The following is a 24,493-nucleotide window of genomic DNA, read 5'->3' as shown; positions in this document are numbered from 1 at the left end:
AGTGAATGGCTGCTGAGGGAAGTGGAGCCCGTTGTGTTGTTCTCCTCCTCCTCCCCCTCCCCCTCCCTCCTCCTCCTCCCCCTCCCCTCCCCCTCCTCCTCCTCCTCCTCCTCCTCCTTCCTTTTCTTAATTTTTCAGGGATGAGACTTTAATCCTAACTGGTTAACCCTAAATAAGGGCAACACGACTTGTACTGTGTGTGTGTGTGTGTGTGTGTGTGTGTGTGTGTGTGTGTGTGTAATATATGATTACATTAACTACAGAAGGAGAGGACTTGAAATTGAGAGGGGACGGTTTGGGGAGTAGTTGTGGAAGGGTGGAAATGATGCAAATACAGTGTACTCATTTATAAAATCTTCCAAAAAATAAAATAATAACAAATTAAATTAGCCACATGCCCATTCCATTTAAAACAGTGTAGCCAAGGATATGTGAACAGAGGGAAACGTGGGCAGAACCCAGTGGTCCCAGAGTGAAAAGACACCTGATTATCCTGTTCTGCTCACTTTCTTCATCCGTTATAAAGCAGCTCCGTCACTTTCACTGTGTTGATCGTGATAATGAAAATATTTAAGCATATACATAAAAGCTGGGGACCAGTTATTTTGGTCCCTAACCAAGCTCCTTCATGTCTTGTGTTTCAGACCATCACCTTGTTAAGCTGACATTGCTTTGCCATTTCCATTTCAGACACAAGAATGTGTTGGTAGTGTCTGAAAAATTTCCATGTGCAATAGATTTAAATGCCTTCTGCCAAAAGAGCGTTCTCTTTTCTCTCCTCCTGCTTTACTAACAACAGCTATTTTGAAATCAAATTAGTTTTTACACCTGTAAAAGAGAAGAGCTTTTTTTTTCTTTATCAGTCACAACAAGCTAGCTTAGGACAATCACGAGGAAGTCAGAGCAGCTGGCAATACCTAATAAAACCAACTCCCTCTCTCGTTCCTCCTGCCTCCCAAAGATGTTGCAGATGGGCACACACATTATTCTGGAGGTCTTAGAATTCTGTCGAGTCTTTACATTACCTCTTGAATGTTTGGGGAAATTCACTAACAAATTTTTAGAGTAAAAGAAGACAGGAGGAGGATGCATACAGAAGCTTCAGATACCATCTCTGTCTCTACTAAACAGAATAGACATGTAGATCAAAGATCAACGAATCAACTGTGTGGATGCTGTTTCTACTCCATTCACCCCCTGCTGCAACTGTGGCAGACATCACTAATTGATCATGACATTCCCACTGAGTACAAACTTGGCCACAGAATCTCTCCCAACACATTGCTTCTGGCAGCCAATACCAATCGATGGCACTTTGGCAAGACAGAAGAAAACTATTTAACATAACAGATGCCAACTACTATCTTTAAAATTCTGAAAAGGAATCTACACTCTGGTCAGATTTTTTTGAACCCAGAGTTCACCAGGAAGCTACTGTCAACATACAGCTTTTTCTTAGATAATGGAATGGGCAGAGAGTCAAAATTATATATATTTTTAAATGTCAGAGAAGAATCACCAGAGTTGGTGGCAATTGTAGAAGTAGTTGTTGACAGACTCTGCAAGATCTGTGGCTTACACCTCCATTTTCTAGACCTTCCACATGTACCCAAAGCAGTATTCATTCAGTGTTTGCAGAAGTGGAAGTAGGCTAGTGTGTGCCATAGAAGAAAAGAGAAAACATCATAGGTGAGATTGCCAGAGTCTGCAGCAGAGAAACCAGAAGTGTTAGAGACACTTGAGGCTTGACACCTTGAGCAGCAGCTAGGTGCACTGGCCTCCACAGAAGCTAATATGGACCAAGGGCCTATACACTATGCTACGGTCATGCTCAGTCTCACTGAACACCCCCAGAGACTCCGGCACTAAGTTTGTCTAACATTGGTGTGGGTTTTGTATAACTTCACTAAGACAGGCTGTCTCTTTGATCCTAAAAGCGTCCTTTTAATTTTATCTTTGTTGTTTTTAAAGTGTTTAAGTTCAAATTGAGCTACATGCAGTTGCCATTTTTTTATAGGGCATGAGTGGTTAAACACTGGAATTATTATATTCTGCTACATTGAGTACAACAGTATTCTCATTTAGTGGTTATGAATATAACCTAAAAGGTGAAGAATGACCAAGGATGCAGAACAGTCTTAGCAATTAAAAGATAAAGAGAAAGAAGTATGGGTCCCTTCTTGTGGTCTCTTGCTGATATCATGCCTATGCCAAGCACACTGCCATTGGACCCTCTATTTGGATCTTTGCCTTCTTGATTCTCTCCTTCCACCCTGTTTCCAAATTCAATGCAAACACTTTGCTTTCTTAAGACGTGCTAAGTCAGCTGAGCCTACTAAAAAACCCAGTTCCCTCAGCCTTCTTCCATGGATCTCCTAGGGTATTACCTAGACTAATGACATTGCTTTGACACTCCTTCCAACCCTACAGTCTTCAGCATTCTAAATCTTCTGTGAAAGCACTTCCTTGAATAGAGATGGGGTATCACTGTGGTTCTTTGGCGATTCCCTTTCTCCTTTGTGGTTCCTAATGTGTAGTGTTGGCCATTGAACAATGCATTCTACAGAAGACGGGCATCACTCACTACATAGAATTCCTTCTGTACCCACAATAGTGCCTATCACTATAAAATTCTTCCTTCTACCAAAAATCCTCCTTTACACTAACTACAAGACTGCACCCTCCACACCTTTCAGTCCCTCCATGTAACTCCTAATTTCTTCATCTCAATTCCCTCTAGTGTATAATGCAATTTGATTACAGCTCAGCTGCCCTACAGTTACTGATATAAAACAAAAAAACTAAAACACATCCTTCAGGCTCATGTTTCTTAAAGGTGCCAATATATTATAAATAATATGCTGTTTTTCTTTTGTGCCACTTATCAGTGAACATTCTTTTCTCGATAAGGTGATAGACCATATCTCAAACTTGAGAACACTTACTTTATAACTCCTTTGACTAGATCCTGTTTTCAGCACTGGACATGGAATTGTTTCTATGTCTCATCCTGACTATAGTCTCAGCAAAGCCTGACATATTACCAACAATGAGCAGAAAGGAAAGGCAATTATGGTAAATTTGTTTCCATTGTACAAATGGTCTTTCAGTGATGTAAAGAAGGAAGTATTTTAATTAATAATATAAGCATCAAGCCCTTAACAGTAATACATGTACTATATAAAATGTTAAGGATGTCTAGCATCTACAAAATAATCTCTACCTACCTTTCCATAGAGTAGGCTACTAAAATCTCAAACTTGTAAGGAGCTAATTTAAAACTAAGTACCTGGGATAAGGAGTGCTTGCCTAGTAAGTGCAGGGACTTTCCTTCCTCCCGAATAGTACAAGAATAGATACATAAGCTCCGGAGCGATGACTCAGAGGTTAAGGACACTGATGCTCTTCCAGAAGACCCAGGTTCTAATTCTAGCGCCCCACAGAGTGCCTGTCAATTGCTTGTAACTCCGGACCCAGGATCCAATGCTCTCTTCTGGCCTCTGCTGGCACTGCACGTATGTAGTGCACAAGCATACATACAAGCAAAACATCCACCAAATAAAAATATAAAACTAAATAACATCTAAAAAAAACCCTCAAAAATAAATTAAAGAAGAAAATAAAGCTAAACATTTTATAATACCATAACATCTTTAGTGGGATGACTATAAATGGTGTGATGTGTTCATATTTATAAATTAGGAAGAAACCCTGGCATAAAGACATCCAATATCGACCTAGATGTAATGAGGCATGGATGTCCCCCTTAGCACTAGTGGGACTATAAATAGAAATATCATTTTGCAAATCAATGTAGCAATGTATGTATCAGGATGCCCTAACATATTTAAATGCTTATTTTTGGCAATAACAACTATTAGGCATCTATTTTGAGAAAATCAGATTTTAAAATTTATGCACAAAGATTTCTCCCAGAGTGCTATTTCAAAATAGTAACATTATAAACAACCTAAACATTTAAAAATAAGCATTTGAGCAAATAAGTTTCTATTTACCTACTCAAATATCCTGATAATAGAATTTGAGATGGTACAAAAAATAGCTTATGTTAGGTGAAAACTTAGGCTCTAAAATTATATAAGTATTTCCAGACATACATAATGATTACAGTTACAAGCATCTATCTAAAGAAAACAATTCTATGAATATTTTAATTTTAGAACTATGAGGACTTTTCAACTGGCTTGTGTCTATGACATTTCTAATAACCTGATATTCGTTATACTCATAACAAGTATCTCTTTAAAGTCAGGCATTGGTACATAACTAGAGAAGCTATCTTGCTCATTTCCAAAACACAGTGCCTAACTGCACAGGTTCTGGTCTCTCTCAATTAACAGATCACTTTCAACTGTACGCTATCGAGCTGCACAGTGTTGTATCTTCTAAAACCTGATAGTGTTGTTCATTGGCCCATGGACTGTTATTAGATAAGATGATAAAGTTTTATATTAATGCATAGATTGTGAGTATGATCATTTGTTTCTATTAAAAGATACAATTAATGTAAATTTCTAGAATATATATTGTCAAATTAGTGTGTGTTGTGTATATGTATATTTGTGTGTATGGTATAGCAAAACACTGAAAATCACAAAAAAAATCCAGAAAAAAATGCACTCAGATTATCATTCCTCATATAAACATGAAATAAAATTTGGAGAGCCTCATGACATTTCATTAGTGTGATTTATGAGAGGAAAGATGAATGAATTCCTGGTGAGCACACTGAAGCTCAATGCCATGCCCGCTGTCTCCTAACAAAAGTATGGGATTTGGATGTACATTTATATGTTCCAAGCAAAAGTAAAATGAAGAATGTCATATCAGTTTTTCAAAGAAACTCACCAACTATTTGTCTTTGCTGGTCAAATAAGAAGGCCTCTCATACAGAAAATATGTGGACACAACAGTTCTTCCCATTAAAGTATATAAAGTATAACTTACTTAAGACATCAAGATAAAGGCTAGAGAGATGGTTCAACTGTTTAAGAGCATGTTATGCTCTTCCAGGAGGCCTGAGTTGCATTCCCAGCACCAAAGTCTGGTAGCTTTCAACTACCTGTAACTCCAGCTCCAAGTGTATCCAACGTTCTCTTCCGTATCCCTTGGGCATCTGCACTCATGTGCACAAATCCACACTTACAGACATATAAGCATAATTTTAAAAACTAAAAGCAATTATTATAAAAAGAAACAAAGTTATGCATATGCTTACCAGTGAATGTATTCATGAATGTGTGCATGTATATATAAACCTGTTTGTATATGTGTGTGTATATATATATATGTCATCTGCATTCACACACTATGTGCCATGATATTAACTACTCTGCTGCTTGACCAAACCATGCAATCATGCAGTAGACCTTTGATAAGAAGGTAATTTAGCAAACTCAAAGTGTGAAATTAAACCTAACGACAATGACCATGGTGCGTATAGGCACCACAGTTCTGGTTGAAAGCATCTTGTCTAACGTACTGTCCCTTTATCCTTATCAGCAATGGCCAGAGCCAAGGCCTTTCTGGTTTAGACCTCCTAAGACTTATTCTCTGGTGGATGCCAAGATCCTCCATTTACAACCTAAAGCACCATTTACAACCAACTCAGAAACTTGCCTAGGAACTCTTCAGTTAGTCCAAGTTTTAAAGCTTCTTTGTCTCCATGTAGGACATGGACTAACTAGAGCAGTTCAGAAGTCTCAAATGCTCAAATGATGGAGACAAAGAAACAAAGAATATATAGATATATATTCATACATACATACATACATACATACACACATTGTGGCTTGCTAAAAAGGCATATTTTCATTTTTCTCCTTTCCTGGAAAGATATATATAGGAATGATGTATATGAATATATATTAATACATATATATGAATGACAGATAAATAGTAGATATATATGTATATAATAGCATTATACTGCTAAATATGTCAAAGAGTAAGAAAATCTTCTACATGAAGTACTGACAATAAATTTGAATTTAAGGTTTACCTCTGTTTTTCACCTTGGTGACATTTCACACATTATTTCATATCACTAACTTATTTTTTCATCAAAAAATACCACTCTCCTCATTTGGCCACTGTGGACTTGATTAAAACCACTTAGATGTCAATCACTGGGTGGGAGATCAAAGATGTTAAGTTCAAAATGCATTGTATAAAATTCTCAAAAGAATTAATACAAATATTGTTACTAAAAAAGAAACTGGAAAAAACATTCAGTTCTCCTCCTCCTCCTCCTCCTCCTCCTCCTCCTCCTCCTCCTCCTCCTCCTCCTCCTCCTCCTCTTCCTTATATCTGGGTGTCTTAACCTGAAATAGTGTTCTTTGAGAATCCAGATCAAAATCCTGGTCACAGGGTAGGGCTAGTCCTGAAAACAAGTGAAACCATCTCTTTAACACACTTTTCAGTTTAAGATCTTGGGGGTTTTGGTGTTTCTGTTTTGCTTTGAAGTAAGCAACTGAAGACGCTTTGCAGATGACTTTTTATCCAGTTCCACTTGTCCTTTATGAAAGTGAAAATATAGCCTATCATCGAATATGGATTTCACAGAGAGAAGTTCCAACTGAAATAAAAGCTTACCTGCAGTTCCAGAGAGTTCCACACTTAAGGTTCGCTCAATAGTCTTGTTCTCAAATGGGGAACCCTTGGGGTCACTGGAAGATATGGCACATTTATAAAAACAAACTGAAATGGAGTTGCTGTAGCCAAATGTACTAGAACCCCCTTCCCTTTCTGAAAGTGGTTGCATTTCTTAATACTTACTTTGGTGACTCTGGGGTCAGAGGAAGAGATAAAGTTGTTGGTTTGGCTAAAGGAAAGAAGAAGAAACTAATTATAAAATATTGAGTCTTTTTCAGATCGACTTTCTGCTATACTCAAGTAGGAAACAATGAGGCAACTGTAGGAATCAAGTAAGGGAACCCTGAATGTTGGCTGAAAGACAGACTCCAGTCCATTATGCTAAAGCAAATTCCAAACACCATTTGAATCCGTACAATACCATTAGGGAACACATACAAACAGAGAATTTTCCCACAAATGCACCATCTCATTAAGGACACGAAATTTGCATCATATCATGAAAGAGAAATATTGTTTTCTGTTTTTAATTTGAAATCAGTACACGGCTTGTTTACACTAGGAAATAGCAGAGTAACTACGAGGTGACAGATCGTTATGAATATTCAGTTAGTTTTACGCTGAAAATGCATAGTTTTATATCTAGCCCTGAGAATAGGAAATTTCTGAGACTGAGACTCGAGCAATAACCATCATGGAGAGATGATGACAAATTGCGGACTTTGACCCGAATGGCTTCAAAGGAATTTGCATCCCAAATCTGATAGACACGTGAAGGCATCACATTTCTCAGCTAAAATATCAACAGACATTCTTCTATGATCACTATTCCTTTCCATCCTGAGTGTCACAGAATCTTACTTCCTTTGGTGTCTTTTCTAACAAGAAATGCAAGAATAGGAATCTTCTTGCTCTAATACATCAACTACTTTTCTATGTCAGTCTTGTGTGTTGAGTGGGAAGAAGAGAATAAATGATGACAAATACATTATGTGTATATATATATGTGTGTGTATATATATATATATATATATATATATATATATATATGCTTATCTACAGCTATGGATGTGTGTAAGTGTGGGTAAGATTTTGTCCTTTTTTGCTAATTACTTTCAGAAAGTCAATAAGTAACTATTGTATAATATATAACTATGTATAATGAAAATCATAGCATTGAAACGAAAATGGTCTCTGGAAGAGTTTCCTACTTTATGGTTGAAAACTCTAAGGCCCAGAGACGCTAAACGATGCCTACAGGGCCATAAAACCAAATCTTGGCAGAGTTGGACACTAAGATGTTCCCTTCCTCTTATTATCAAAAGGAATTGAATTCAATACACTTTAAAGGAAGTCAACCAACCCTAATAATCAGTATTCTTTGAAATGTAAAAATATTATTCATGTCTAAATCAGTCTGGAATAAGGTACTTTATGTGAAAAATAGTATTTACATATTTAATTTGTAGATTAGAATTTAGTTTTGAAACAATTGAATAGTAAGTATATCATCTATCCGAAGTGCATCCAGAAATATGAAGCTCATGCTGTCTTCTACAAATTAGGTACATTGATTAATTGGCTTTTACATATATACCGCTAGATGAGCTGATTGTACATTAATTTTTGAGTATGCCTAATTTAATCAGCCTTTCACAAAGAATAAATTTATGAACAAATTTTACTCACTTTTATGGTATTTTGCTAATAGCCAGGATAATTTACGCAGGTTCTATAGACAATACTACCCAATTAGGAACAGTGAGATAAATCACACAATAAATGCACATTGAAAATCAGAAACGGGGATCTACCACAGGCCATGTTAAACTCTCACGCAAATGTTTCCAAAATTCAGATAGCTAGATACAAGGAATCCCAAGAGCAACAGAGGGAGAGAACAGGCCCCAGCCATGCTGAACACCAGCAGAGTCAAGCAGAAAATGAGAGGCCTATGCAGGGTGCAGTCCTCCAGTCGACCTCACACTTGAACCCGGGACTGCACGTGGGCTCACGGGTACTCTCTCACAAGCACTATTGATTTCATTTGTAGGGAATTTCAGCGGTGCTGTTCAAGGACTGCTTGACCACAAGCTGCTAGGGCCCTTACAGTTACCCTTCATGTAGATGCTAGTTTTGAATAAAGATGTGTGTGAGTGAATGAAAGAATGAGACCCGAGCACACACCATAGACTAGGCAATTATTCTAAGGAAGCAAAAAGTGCATAGTGCCACCATGTAAGGAAGAACAGAACAAAAGCCCAGTTAGGAACACACCAGCTCAGGAAGAAAGTCACCTCCCTGTCCTCCGAATAGTCTCTGACTGTTCGTACGACTTCAACTTTTTAATTTGAAAAACTTAAACAATCTTAGAGGGTAAGCACCTATTGGTTATTAATCATAGGCTAGGGGTCATTTCCCAAGGCTTCTAATAACTATGGAATTCCTTTTTCTTTGGATTCAGCTGGCTTTGTTCTGGGATGAACATTTTAGACCTTATCACAGATTTATACTTTTAAAAAATTCTTCATATACCTGGTCCCCCTCAGAGAATCCATTTTTCTGGGAACTATTTAATTGTTCAATACCATGGATTGTAAAAGTATATGGTAATATTTAAAGGTAAATGAACTTTAAGAAAGTCTCAAACTCTAGGGAGAGAATACAAGGAGGGGGGAGAAGGAGAGAGAAGGAGGGAGGGAGGGAGAGAGGGAGAGAGGGAGAGAGAGAGAGAGAGAGAGAGAGAGAGAGAGAGAGAGAGAGAAAGAAAGAAAGAAAGAAAGAAAGAAAGAAAGAAAGAAAGAAAGAAAGAAGAGACAATGAGAGAACTTTAAACTATAGGCTAATTGGCCAGACTCCTTAACACAGGATTTCAAAGAGCTGGAGACTTTCAGTTCCCAGCCAGATGAATATATGGTGGGAGCTGGTCAGGAGGAACCCAGTGGATTCTTCACTCTCTCACTACACCAAGCTCAGTGAGCTCCTTTTCCTAGGTCATCAACATCATCAGTCCCCCTGATAAAACAAAACCAACACAGCAATGATAGAGCTTGGGACCAGGGGCCAATCCTGGCCGAGGGAGCTGGAAGGGAATCGGGCGAGTGGAGTTCAATTCATCTTCACAAAATGACAGACACAGGTTGATAGCAAGTGGGATACATCCAGCAAAGAGAACAGAAAGAAAAGCAAACAAACAGCAACAACAAAACCCTAATGGAGAGCCAACTTAAAGCAGGAAAGTTCCTAAGAGTCTTCTAAGGTAGGAAGACAGAGGGATTACACACCCCTAGAAAGAAATGCCTATTAAAATCAGCAGCAACAACAATACCTGTTGTATGAAAGGATCCTGGCTGACACCAGACAGGGACTACCACCCTGCAGCTGTAATTTAGGGAGCCAGAAACACAAAGTAGGGATGTTTGTAGCTACTACAGAACATGCCTGTGTCTAGGACAGGAATCCAGGTAGGAAGCAGAAGTTGGCACTTTTAAAGCAACGATTACTTTCAGGAAAAAAAAAACCTCTTTCTGCATCCCGGACTACCACAATTGGAAAGAGGAGAGCTGAAAGAGGAAACTGTTTCTGGGCCAAGAGAGATTTTCCCCAAATCATCCGAATCTGCCTTGCAAGCATCACCCTCCTGGCTACATATGGGACGAATAAAGATCACCCAGATGTTTTGTTTAATCTAGGTAGTATTTTTAAAATAAGAAGGGTGGAGGAAATCAGGAATTTCCAAGTCCTTACATGCAAAGTTAAAATCTGTGAGCATAGCAGGTGGTCTTAAAAAGTAAACCAAGAATGTACTTAATCAGAAAGACTGCGTAAATGCTGTTTACTGCTTCCCAAGGTAGACAGAAGAAATCTCCAGCGCCTCATTTTTTCCATGACTGGAAAGGGAAAATTAAAGAGCCCTGCGAAGAATTGGCAAGCGACCGAACATAACCGTCAATGATCTCAGTAATCCAGATGCGTATAAACCTCAAAGGTGTTGTAATCCCTGCGGCCCCCCTCAACCTAGTTTAACAATGCAGGTGTCTTCAGAGTGTATTACTCACGTTGTCTATCTTCCAAATACGATACGTTCAAGCTGTGTCCAGGGAAGATCCCAGCCCACTCCCCCACCCCTTTTGTCCCAGACAGACACAGATAGGAGCAAGCGCGGGGTCCACTTGCTCAGCCTTCTCAGGGGCAGTCAGCGCCCCTGCTGGCTGCTGGCTGTCGCTGGTCTGGCATTACCTTGAGCATGTTGCGACTGTGGTTGTGTATGGGACTTCTTTTTGGAGGCGCATTTGTCTCTGCTGCTGTTCCTGTTCTCTGTGGGTTTGGTGTGAGGAGGGTCATCGCTTGTGGTCAGATACTTGAGAAGCTCTGAGCAGGGACGTCTTTGTGGCTTTTGCTGTTGACAAATGCTCTTTGCTTTATTGCCCCATGAATTCTCGGTCTTAAAAACAAGGCATAAAGAAAGCTAAAATTAGTGAAGTGAACCTTATCAGAATGGATATAGGTTTTCTGAAGAGATGAGATTTTCGGTGAAGTGCTCAGTCTAAGTGTACTGGATCTATGAGCTGTGAATAATTGTTTGCAGAACAAGGAAGAAAATTACATTTAAAATTCCTAAATGCCATTTATGCAGCTTTTTATTTCATTTCTCCTACATCCCGATGCTCCTACTCAGCAACATGTAACTAACAAGACCCTACAGCGCCTTTACTGTGAGGAAAGAAAAAAAAAAGAAAGCTGCTTTAAACCTTAATTTACCGCTGATTGCTGAGGCCCAGTATTCACAACTCTCTTAAGTACCCCTTAACGCTTCGCTTTCGCTCACAGCGAATGGCAAGACAAACATTGTTTAATACAGCCCGCTAACTGAATTATGTCATTGCCAGCATTTTCTCCAATTAATGGCAGAGACAGATCTTTTGCAGGGAATTCGAAACCATCTTTCTCAGGTTAAACAGCTGGCAAAAACAGCCATCCTGCATCTTAAAGCCGTCCACAGACCACAACTACCAGCCTACCAGTAAATCGTGCCATTGCACAGACCACTGCATGCATTAATCAAGTGGGAAAGGAATTACACATTCCAATCATCAGAAAAAACAATGCCTAAGGGAACTCTTCCTACTATCCCCCAAGCACCAGTGTTTGGAGACAAGACACACTTCGGGCCTGCATCCCTCTAGGGGCAGCTGCTGGATCCTGGCTGAATGAACACATGCAAACTTTATGTCCCTTCGTTCCACAGATTTGTGCCATCCCCACCCCTTTGCTTTTTGCTCTGTTTTAAAAGGTTTGCACACGCACCTTAACAACTGCAGGGCTTGTTCTGATCCTGTGGTTATGGTTCGCATGGTTCTGAGTGCTAAGACCGCTGCATTCATTGTAGCAGAGCTGAGTATTGGCTGGTGCCAGTAAGAGCTTCTTAAGCTAGACATGCCAGGGAAGGAAAAACAGGAAACGTTATACATCTTCTAAACTTCAGACTGGTAACTGAAAGTTGACGAAAAGCAATTGAATGTCTCTTTAACTATACCACACTTTAGCACAAGAATGGTAAAGGAAACAGCTTTATTAAAAGTAAGAAAAGATTTTATCATTACAGTGCTACCTCGGAAAATATTGCCTTACCGTTTGTTTGAGACTTGGCATTGTTATCCTCAATTTTTAAATGACTGTTTATGTAGAATAATGGTGCAATCTTCCCTAAAACAATTCCAAAAGCAAAACTATCTGGGGGAAAGAAGGCTGCCTTGCCCACTAACGCTTTGGGGGCAGAGGTTAGATACTAAATCTTTCTCCTTTTCTTCTATCAAATTTACATGATCATCAATAAAAACATTTCTGAACCATATTTCATAACTAAATAGATAAGCTGATGAATTAAAAATATGTGAATTAGAGCAGTGGCTAGCACTGGTGTGAGAGAAGAAAGGCTTTGTAAACAGAGTGTTATTCAACAGCCTACATGTGGTTCACAGCATAAGACAAGCATTTGCTGTTGGGGCTTGCATCTTTGCTTTTTGAGTAAGAGCCTCCTTATGCAAAGACTCACTCCTCCCTAGCCTCCTAAGCAGCTGGGTCATCCGTTTGCCCTACAATGCCTAGGTTTAGCACTTATTTCATGACCCTAATTTCTTCATTCAATGACTCTCGAGAGCTTCCCTGCCCTTGCATCCTATCCATGCAGGATGCCTTTACCTCCACAACACTTCCCAGCTGAACAAACTGTATAGATGCAAATCCTTGCTGAGGAATTAGGATACTAGACTGAGAGCCAGTGACACATGGTAGGCATGGAGAGTGAGGAGTGATTTACACATGTAATATTCTCCTGAAGAGCAGAAGTCTTAGACAACAAAGAGGAAACAAGCAGATCTCCATATGTTCATGTAGACTTCCTTCAGACTTAACAATTTGGGAGAATCAACCTCCAAATGGCATGCCAGAGTATTTTATTAATGTTAGAACAATGATGTTCCATAATTTACACAGCACTACTCTTCCGTGAGATTTATAGCAAATGACAAATGGCTATCATAGATGGGGAGGCAAATGGCACTCAGAACTAATAAAATTCTGGTCAAGCTTTTAGTTGAAAAGAAACGTCACTCCTCATGGCCAATGGATTTATTCTCCATTGCCTACCACAAATTTCCGAAACTTGGGCTGCAGATAAGCTATTATTTTTCCATCTTCTTAAGAAATGCTGATCTAAAGTCTTAAGCTACAGCATACTGCCTGACTTGCAATTCTATTTTTAGAATCATAAGCAAAGAAATGTAAACATTATTATATAATCTGTAACAGCAAAAACATGGGAAAAAAACTAAACACCTCACTGGTACTAGATTGCCTAATAAATCAAAGCATCTCCATACAAAAAAAAAATACTATGCAACCACCAAAATTGTTGCATATGTCTAAGTCATATACATAAACACCAAAAATAGACCTGGCAGGTTAGATTTGCATATGTGCACATATATGTGCATATATATGTGTGTGTGTAACAATAATAATTAAAGAAAAAGAGGCTATTAATTTGAGAACAGGGATCATGGGAGGGTTAATAGGAAGGTACCAAGGAGAGAATAGAAAAATGATAGAGAAGGGGAAAATTGATAAAATTATATTTTAATTTAAAATTCATAGAAATAAAGACATCTTTAAAAATCATAAAATACAATGACATATCCATCTTAAATTTTAAATTAAAAAAATTCAGTTATTTTGATATGATAAGGTCTTAAAAACCACAGGTAAATGTTTAGTCTTTTTTTCAAATCTTGCTCTTCTCTTAAGGCTTTTATCATGAACTTGAATAATTCTTAGAGAAACGATCACACACATAATAAAAGATTGTTGTCATAAACAACTTTCATTATGCCACATAAGAAATACCTTATCAACACTTTTAGTAGGGAATTACAGAATTGGAAAATCCAGGCTGACTGGTAAATTTCTTTTCATTTGAGTCTGAATTAAAAACCCAAACCTGATTATTCCTACAGAGCCATGCACTAGTCAGTGCCAACTCTGACCACTGTTTAGACAGTAGAAAGGGTTCTTACTAGAGACGGCTCTTCTGCCTCCTGAGGTGGAGGGGTGCCGTCAGGCATGGAGGAAGGACTGGCCTCGTTGTCAGTGGTCACGTCTCCATCTGTCAGAGCATCAAATGAGGGCAATCCGTCTTCATCCACAGGGAGACTGTCCAGTGTCTCTGTGAGAACTGCTAGCAAGTTTGCTTCATTCTCTTCATCTATCTTCTGCAGAAGCAGTGAAAAAAATACAGAAGACATGAGTGAGTTGACATGAGGAGGCAGGCACCAGGATTAATCAGAAGGCTGAACATGTCCGGGTGTGTGAGGAATCTGTATGTGAAATTCTCAATGCCCATGCCAGAACACAAAGATTATGTCTTCTACAAACTCCTAAATCGTTTTTAGTCTAAATCATTTGATTACCGGTTTTATCCCAAGCTTTTTCAGACCCAGGCTAGCTGGCCTTGGTGAGTTCCCGATAGAACATCCCCATTGTCTCAGTGTGTGGGTGCACCCCTCACGGTCCTGAGTTCCTTGCTCGTGCTCTCTCTCCTTCTGCTCCTGATTTGGACCTTGAGATTTCTGTCCGGTGCTCCAATGTGGGTCTCTGTCTCTGTCTCCTTTCATCGCCTGATGAAGGTTAATATTCAGGAGGATGCCTATATGTTTTTCTTTGGGTTCTCCTTCTTATTTAGCTTCTCTAGGATCTCTAATTATAGGCTCAATGTCCTTTATTTATGGCTAGAAACCAAATAGTGGACAATGAGGACTACTGAAAACCCAAGAACAATGGCAATGAGATTTTGATCCTACTGCACGTACTGGCTTTGTGGGAGCCTAGGCAGTTTGGATGCTCACCTTACTAGACCTGGATGGAGGTGGGTAGTCCTTGGACTTCCCACAGGGCAGGGAACCCTGATTGCTCTTTGAGCTGACGAGGGAGGGGGACTTGATCGGGAAAGGGGGAGGGAAATGGGAGGCGGTGGCAGGGAAGAGACAGAAATCTTAAATAAATAAATAAATAAATAAATAAATAAATAAATAAATAAATAAATAAATAAATAAATAAATAAATCATTTGATTGCCAAATACATTTACTGATCTTGGAGCTGTCTGATTTAGCAATCTGCTAGGTCAGTCCTTAGTACTCCTGCATTTTCTGTTGTGTTCACGGTCATTTTTCACATCCTTACATCTTCTTCCTCTCACATAAGAAATCTCAGGCCTTATGAGAAATGTAAGCATCGTCTAATCTTCATACACAGTTCTTAGATCTCCCACTCACTATGCCACCCCAAATATTTAGACAACGTTTTCCTTGAATACCATCAGAAACTTGAACTACACAAAGGGAATCTACACACTTTTGTGCTTTCAATTATAATTTCATCACTGCTTACTCCAAAATCATTTATTTCTCTTCCTGACATCCCTCTCAACTTAAGTCATAAATCTCTGCCCACTGGATACTTGTACCATATAATGGTTCTCATGTCTCCAAAACCCAAACTTGGGACCTTTCATAGCAAAACTACTACTCTGTTTCTTAACTCCTTTAGTTTGACTATCAGTTCTTCTGACTTGTGCTTGGAAATGCCTGGGCTCCTTGTTATAAAATCAGTTGCTAAGGGGAACCCCCCCCCTTTGCATTGTATGTTAACTAAACTCATCTCTGGTGCCAAAGATATAACTTCAGCATAGTATGGTTTCCAGTAGGGGCTTTGCTTCTGTGTTGTATTCCAACCTTCTGTCCTTCTGCCTAAATTCATTTTCATTGATGCTCACACAAACTAACATCATCCTGTGCCTTCCATGGATATTATTGAATGCCTTAATCTTGGCAATGTCATGGAAAGGACTAAACATGGAAGAAAAAAGATTGAACTCTTCCCTTGAGTCGAAAGGTAAACAGTCTATGAATGATATGAACAAATTATATAAAGGATAATATTAGTCTTGGTTCTCTGTATAAAAATTGTAATGGCTATATCTGTTAATATAATAGTAAGTTCTTATCTATGCATGTAATCAATGAACCCCGGCACTGGGCACGTGGAATAGATACTCCCTGATTACTCAGAAGAATTCATTGACAGCATTTATTTGCACCCATAGAGACTGTGCAAATCATTTTCTATTCTTTCTTTTAGAATTCTACATTGTTTACCCAATTTGACCTGTTTCCAACATTCTTTTTCTTTTTTCTTTTGTCAAATTCTGTATGCTATGACATTAACAATATGACTAAATTATTCCACAAAATTCTATTACAAAATGCACCTAAGCAGCTGACATCTAATAGAGCTAGCAATACCCACCCTTCCGTTCTCACTAGCATTGAACTTTGGTTAATTGACCTGACAAAATTACAAGAATCATAGAAAAAGACAGCTAATCAGAAAATCAAATTTTATTACTAGAGAAATTAGGCAGGGCCTTATCATGTAGACATTCTATTTTCACATGAAAAAAAAATGTTTTCCCTCATTACTGGTCACGCTCTATCTAGGCGTCAAATTACAAGCTTGGCTTTTGTTTGTTTATTTGTTTGTTTGTTTTAGGTTCAAGAGGCCAGGAAGAATCATTTTAGTCTCTGTGGGCATTTAAAAAACTCTTTAACACTTGCATATGGCATGTTCCTACTGTCCCCGGGTTTGAGGCTATAGACACATTGCAGTGTGACAAACAGATTGAGTTTTAAGTTCTAATGAAGAAGAGAAACTCAACCAGAAGCTTGCAATCCATCCCTTTCAGAGGACACACTTACTTCCATCAACCAAACGTTCCTCACAATCTAAACTGCCCAAGAACAAACCAACCAACCCTCAGTTCCCAATGCTTCTGTGTCCTTCCATATACTCCCAATAAAAGAAATAGTAAAATATTTTCCATTTTCTAATTTATACAATCATCTAGTATCCAAAAATTCTAATGACTCAATTTTTGGTACTCCTAAATTCTAATTACCACCATATACCAAAAATAAACCAAAATTAAATGTAAGTCATCAAACTTTTCTCAATAAAAGTATACTTAAATAAAATATGGTACTGTAAATCTTATCAAATTAATGAGATTTGCATTACTATAAATGACTATAATTCTAATAAAATAATCTTGGAGGTCCTCTCAAATACATACACATACCCAAATATATGTGCACAATTTCATTAAATTGAACACTTTTCATAAATGCCTATCGCATTTTCAAAAAGGTTCAATTCACTGAAGTCAAAAAAGAACTCAAGAAAAATTGTTGAGAGTGTTTACCAATAAATGAGTAATTTTGTTTACCCTGATTTAAATTTTGTATTTGGCTTTCCAGAGAGACTACACGCTGCTATTTGCTTTCAATCACAGGATACAATAGCGCCTCAGCTCTATCCGTTGGGTAAACAAACTCTGGTAATTCCAATCAAGTCAAAATGACAAAGAACACTTAAATTAACTAGTTTTCACCAATTTCTTTAATAAGCCTGAGCGAATGTATATGCACACAATAGCAGAAATATTGGAGCCTGATAATGTCATAATTAATTTACAAGATCTTATCAACCCACCAATTTTTGAAACCCTTTTAAGCACAGTAGGAACGGAGGGCTTCTGGAATGGGATATTGCTACAGTAAATGTGTGCATGTTTGAGACATGGGTGAGGAGGCTACTGCTATCCAACCAGTACATAAAAACAAGACCAGCCTTTTTACACCATCAATTAAAGATGGTTATTGGGTATGTTTTCTATTCCTGTATGTTCAGGTGCTCCATGACCATTTATTTTGTAATGTTTGTTCTGAATTTTGGAAGAATGGATGTTATAATTTCAAACTCTGCTTTTTTTCATTAATTGGGGGAACCTAATGATTTACCTCTGCGTCAAAGATCAACCATTTTTCCTAAGTGTAAAATTGAGCGGCTGCTGTCCCTCACTGTGGCAATTTCAATTAGTTTTGGGTGAGTTTCAAAGGTCATCCTCACAGAGAAGACAATGGATATGACAAAAAGGACTCTGTTAAACAATTAACGTCACTTTCCACTATTGCTCTGGTCCCAATTTACAGAGCAAATAAATCAAAGTCACCATGGATGAAGCACAGAAGCCTATAAATACATGTCTGTTCACATGAGACAGAGAATGGAAGCACATGAGTGAGCCAGGTGACACTGAACGGGACACTTTCACAGCCTTGACCTTTGCACTCCTCTCCAGTCACTTGAAATAATGATATTATAAGATGGAGCATCTCTTGGCACTGTCTAAAACAGTAGTTCTCAGCCTGTGGGTCATGACCCCTTTGGGGTTCCGTAACATATATCCTGCATATCAGACATTTATGTTATGACTCATAACAGTAGCAAAAGTATGATTATGAAAGAGCAAGAAAATAATTCTGTGGTTGGGGGTCATCACAATATGAGACACTGTAATAAAAGGACACAGCATTAGGAAGGGTGAGAACCACGGCTCTAACAGATTGAGAAGTAGAGAATCTAGAATGAAAGAGCTGATCACCACAAGGTGCGTGGACATCACCAGCTCCATTTGATTCCTTGTAGCTGAAGAGAGATAGAAAATCCCAGGTCAGCAGGCACCTCTAGAGCTGCTCTGCAGCCATCAAGGGCATGTCCTGTGGGCAGCTTCAACCCTGGCTCCTCCTTACAGGGTCCAATTCTGCTGCTAGTCTTCTGACCTAAATAAAGGCCTATGTGTCCGTAAAACTCCACTCTCCAAGGGCTCTCCAGGAAGAAAGGAGGCGCAGCAACAAAACCTCACTCCAGGTGTAAAGAATTTCCTGTGACAGATGATACACTGGCATTTGTACTGACAACCCCAAATCTGGAACCTACAGCAATCTCGAAGCCATGCTTCATCGTTAATAAATAATGGTTCTGAACAGTCAACGGACTCGGGAGTCTCATTGCTGCTCTGTGAGACTTCAGTGTCCTGAAGTGGCTTGTGCACTGGGTGTGATATAATCCAAGTATGACAACTAAAGATGGTAGACCATGTTCCTGTGGGCTCTCAAGGTCACCTAAAGATTTAAAATCCCAGATGCAAGGCCTGAACTGGACTGTCTTGCTTTCCTCATAAGAGCAAAATGAATCTTTCAACTGATAAAGAAAACATGGTGGTTGGGCACACAGTAATGTCAGCTTATCCAGCCACATGCCCTAGAGAGCAAATAAATCCACCCAATCAGAGAGAAGATGAAGGACTGGGTTGCTAAGGGACACTTAGAGGGAGAAACCCAGAGGAGAACCGCATGTGGCATTCCCAAAGGTTTCTAAATGCAGCCTATTATGGAAAGACCATGCCCTACTCATGATAGTAATTTTTTCTGCATCTTGTAGCATTGCAATTACACTCTGCATCCCCACATTCTCACACTCGCTTGATCTCTGTTTGATAAAAATAGTTTAATAGCCATTTAATCACAGCTTCATTATCTTAGCTCTCTTAATGTGAATTAGGCCATGAGAATTCTAGCTTCCTCATTATTCAAATCATCAATAAGAAGGAAACAGGGGGGGGGTCTTCTTATCGCTCACTAATCAATTTCAGTTTCTTAGGAACTGTTGACTCGGAGATCAAACTCTGTGAGAAGTCACTTAACCTTACAGTGTCTCTATTTTCCTGTGCAAAGTTTCGGGTTTTCTGCCTCATTCCTGTTATGGAATATTTTTTATTCTTCTGAATTTATGATAAACAAAAGTGTCAATGCAACTTGAGAATCTTCAAGATGGGTTCCCAGAAGTATTTGCAGTGTGCATGCCCATCATGTTGATTACTCACATTTGAATCTTCTTCCATGTGCACAATCTACCACTGACTTTCCACTCCGGGCCAGCTTCCCCCAAGTACCCAGCATGCCCTAGGCCTCTTTCTTGCCCTATCCTGCTGATTTGGAAACAGCTAATGAAGACGAAATTAACTTCTCCTTTAAGTGAGGCCTAATTAGGAAGGGAAATCTGCGAGAGTAACATCTGGTAGTGTATTCCAAAGCCAAATATAAATGACATTTTTGGATTATCCACGATTTTGGATTATTTGTTCTGCCACATCCTACCAAGAGTTCAAATAACTAACTAAGAAGTGACTTTTAAGATGGATTTGAAAGTTCAAGTGAGAAATCCAGTTGATCACAGGTACCCTTGCCTGAATCTCCACGCATAGAGTTCTTCAGTTCCCTGGGTATAAATTGGCCAACAACAACAACAAAGATGTCTACATGTGTGAATTTTAGATTTGATGCATAACATTCAAAGATTTGGAAAAAATATTCATTCAAAGTAAAGAAAATAATAAGATTTTGCTGTTGGTGTTGTTTTGAAATGAAGTTAAATGTTAGCAATCTAGACTAAGGCCCTGAAGTCAAGCTGGTTTTCATTTTTTTCTATGAATGGCTGTAGTCAGGGTAGATGCTGTTTCTCTCTTTAGTGCCAGTGTGAGCTCTGAGAGGTTTGGGCTTTTGAGGAAGGCGGGGTGAGGAGTTTTGAATATCTTTAAAAAGCTCTTTTGCACCTCTTTCTTCTTTCCCTGTACCTGTCACAATCCACTGTGGTATTTCTTCCTTCTCAAAGCAGGGGCACCAAAAGCTGCTCTGCCTCCTTTCTCTTACAGCCAACAGGAAACAGGTAAGGTCTCCACATAGCCCACTTTGGGGGGGGCTCCTTAACCTTTCTCCATTCTGTAAAGAGGGTCCCCCAAAATATTCCACTAGCTTTTATCTACCATAAGGAACACAGGCAGAAGAAAGCATGACATTAAAAAGCCCACAAGCATACGTAAGAAGCAGACAGTAACTCAAATAGATCTCCTTAACTTCTAGCATACATTAGAAAACACTTCACTGTGTTTCAATTTTCAGAGAGACACCAAGGGTTTGCTTATTGCCATTTATCCTTAGGACCAACAACTTCTGTTGAATGCTAAATCTGTTGCGGGAGGTCCTTCCGCTCCTCCAGCCAATAGCCGCTGAGATACCAGCCCATTGGGGCGTGGTCTCTCGCCCTTTAAAAAACGAGGCCACTTCCCTTCTCGCTCTCTCTTACTTCCTGCTCCACTTCCAGCAACTAGACTCCTTTCCTGATTGTGCAGAGGCCTGTTGTCTGGGACGATGATCTGTAAGTTTTTTCCCCTTTAAATAAATAACTTTTCTATTAATCATAATTCTAACTGGTGTGGGATTGTTTATGACTTACACCTTCGCCTTCATAAAGCTGCTAAAATTTGGGAGCCAAAAAATAATAATACAATTTTTAATTCATTATTGGAGCACTTCACTACAGACACACAGATCATTTGAGATGTAATATGTTTATAATATCCCTCTTAGAACCATAAGTATATATAACAAGTACATATTTTTAAACAATATTAAGTCACACACACATATAAATATGTGTATATATGTATGTATGTATGTATGTGTGTGTGTATATATATATATCAGTCTCAGTTGTCCTTGTTGACTAGATAACAGTATATAATCAATACTTAATATTCTCTGCTTCATTTATCCATTTTAACCAAGGAAAGCAATGATCAAGAACTAGGAATAATTCTTACAAAGATGAAACAAAATTCAAGTGGAAATAAAATACAAGAAAATCTGAAGATTTTTTTTCTGCATGGATATATTTAGATCTGTAGGAATCCATTTAATTCCCATGAATACATATGGCCCTATTTAAGCAGGCATAAAATTCATATTCACATCTGTACTTAGACTCCATTCTAACTTATTAACTTATATCATAATATTCATGAGTTAATAAGTATGTACAGAACATGTGGAATTCATTATTCTGAAGCTGCCATAGGAACCAATGTGTAGACACAGGAAGGATCGATAGAATGGTTGGTGTGGGTAAAATGAGCTATTACAGAGGAGAAACAGAAAAAGTGACATTTTATATCTATTTCTCACAGTAGGAGGAATAAGGAACTGAGTGGTCGCATTGAGCAGGAAGCTCAACGGACTCAAGAAGAATCAGCAAGGCATTCTTTTTGACCTTGGTCGTAAATGAAGAGAAACATCATTGCAAAAAGTGCAAGGGCACCAGACAGCCGGCTAAGAGAACAGATGCTTCCGTTCTCACTGCTAGCAGCTGCACAGCCTCAAGTGGAGCAACTCAAATCTGGCTGCATTGCATGATCTAGAATGACCATCCTTTTCACCCCCCGCCTCTGAGTTTCATGCTGCCCAGATGCCTAAACAACCCTGATAAAAAGTCCGTCATGGCTCACCCTCTCCCTGCCAGTTCCTACGCATGCCCTCTCATGTCTCTAAAAATACAATAAAAACTCCAAAGAGGAACATGCTATCTAGGTGTTCACCAGATGATTTATTATCCAAATTATTATGATCAGCTTCGCAGGGTTGACCCACACTATCACAGGTTAAATGGGGCACATTGTTATCCTTTTCGAAGTCAATATCATGTCACCCATCAATGTCACCACGTACCTGCCCGAATTCTTGCCATCTGGTCCACAAAGCACCAATAATTCTCTCCTAAGACCTTGGCATTGGATGTTTCCTATTCTACAAGGCTCTTCTGCCAGGTGGCCACAGGTTCTGCCCCCTTTTCTTTCATTCTCTCAAATATACCCTCTCAATGAAGTCTCTGCAATGATTCTAGAGACATTCTAGCTACTTTCCCTAGCCTATTATTCTTTTGGCACCCATCTCTATAGCTCAGAGTGTATCTTACTGATTTTTCTTGCTCATAAGTGATCTAAAACAATGTCTCTGAAAGGGCTATTTGATTATTAATTGGATACTTGGCATAAGAAGCTGGGAGTACAGCTGAGTGGTGGAGAGCTTGACTAGCATGTGGGAGGCTGTGGGTTTTAGCACAGAAAAAAAAGACAGTTGGCATATTGGAGATGGCTAATTTAAATGAATAAGAACTTTCCAGAACACCCAGAATATATTGTGACATTTCATTTTTCTTTTGTTTTTAGTTTTCTCGGTAATTTCCACCTCCTCCCACCCCCAGCATATTTATCTTCTTAATAATGTTTATCTTAGACTATGATTTAGAATTAGTTTGCATTCATCTCACACAGGCCAGATGATAGCCCAGGCAAGCAGCCAATATATTCTTGGTGTGAAAGAAGGAAATATGAAGAACTAGGAACACAGAGGGGCTACTTCTTTTTGTATTTGAATTTGTATTTTGAATTTGTCCCATGGACTCTGAACCCATAGGAATAAATGCAATGCCCATGGATGATAAAAGAAGAGATTTAGATGAGCCCTTTTAAATACAGAGGATAATCCAATCAGCCTTGTTTGGGGGAAGGACACTGGAACACATCACCATGCAGCCAATTTGCAAACATGTCAGAAGAAACAGAATGGTTGTATGAAAAGAAAGTCACGCCATATAAACTTATGATCCACCCAGTTGGGAATCCCAGGGGACCAAAAGAGAAGAAACAAATAACCCATTCCATCAGGGCCAGAATCACCTGTGTCACTACATAACCAGGTCTTCTCTGAGCAGTGGGTTTGCATTCATCTTAACCTGGGATTTAAATTGGTGTTCTGTGAAACAGTAGACATTAGTGCAGTCACTATAAGAACCAACAGTGAATATCAGTCTCGTGCATGTTATATACTTATGTCGCAGGTTTTAGATGTTTTAGAAAGAAACAATTCCAATGAGTTATTTAGCCTATAATGAACAGAGGAGACAATGCCACTGCATTAACCATGCGACTGAATCATTTTGTGTTTGTCTCAGGATTAGGAAGGAAAGAAAGAAGGAAGGGAGGGAGGGAAGAAGGGAGGGAGGGAGGGAAGGAGGGAGGGAGGGGGGAGGAAAGGTGAGGGAGAGCTATGTGAACTTGGAAACACAAACATTTAGGATTTCTCAATCCTCTTTGATTAAACCAAAATAGAAAATAATCTGTTCCTAAAAGTAATTATAAGATACCGATCATTATTTTACAGCTATTTTTTTCTGTTCATTTAGTATTATAGTTCTCTTAGATAGGTATTATTTTAATTTAAAATATCAAAAAGAACAGTTTACTTTTAAACCTATTTTCATTTATCCTTTTAGAATTTTGTCTCTGCAAGCAATGTATTTTGATGATGCCCACTCCCAATCCCTTTCCTACAAACTCCTCTAGCTCCCTGCTAAGTCCCTTTCCCAACTTCATGACCTCATTTTCTTTAGTTTTAATGATCCATTGAGTCCAGTCCATGTGGACATAGATGCAAAGCTATCCAACAAAGTATGATCAGTCTACCAAGGGTCACACCCCCCCCCCACCAAGAAACCCAACTATAGTCATTAACTGGCAACAGAACTCAGCT

At 38.8% G+C, this 24,493-nt stretch overlaps 1 protein-coding gene across 4 annotated transcripts in view; it reads right to left on the bottom strand.

The window, feature by feature from the left end:
• Positions 1-24,493, bottom strand: part of Ppargc1a (PPARG coactivator 1 alpha) — a 629,633-nt gene that overhangs the window by 28,495 nt on the left and 576,645 nt on the right. For all 4 annotated transcript variants that reach the window (XM_075943563.1, XM_075943562.1, XM_075943561.1 and 1 more), the window contains 5 exons: positions 14,190-14,384; positions 11,923-12,045; positions 10,855-11,059; positions 6,799-6,844; positions 6,616-6,689 (listed from right to left, as the gene is read on the bottom strand). In XM_075943563.1, coding sequence (XP_075799678.1) covers positions 6,616-6,689; positions 6,799-6,844; positions 10,855-11,059; positions 11,923-12,045; positions 14,190-14,384 — 643 coding nt within the window. The remainder of the gene's footprint in view (positions 1-6,615; positions 6,690-6,798; positions 6,845-10,854; positions 11,060-11,922; positions 12,046-14,189; positions 14,385-24,493) is intronic.

This window comes from Microtus pennsylvanicus, chromosome 12 (assembly GCF_037038515.1).
Source record: "Microtus pennsylvanicus isolate mMicPen1 chromosome 12, mMicPen1.hap1, whole genome shotgun sequence".
NCBI lineage: Eukaryota > Metazoa > Chordata > Mammalia > Rodentia > Cricetidae > Microtus > Microtus pennsylvanicus.
The sequence above is the reverse complement of the archived record's forward strand: the minus strand, read 5'-3'. Positions and strand labels throughout refer to the sequence as shown.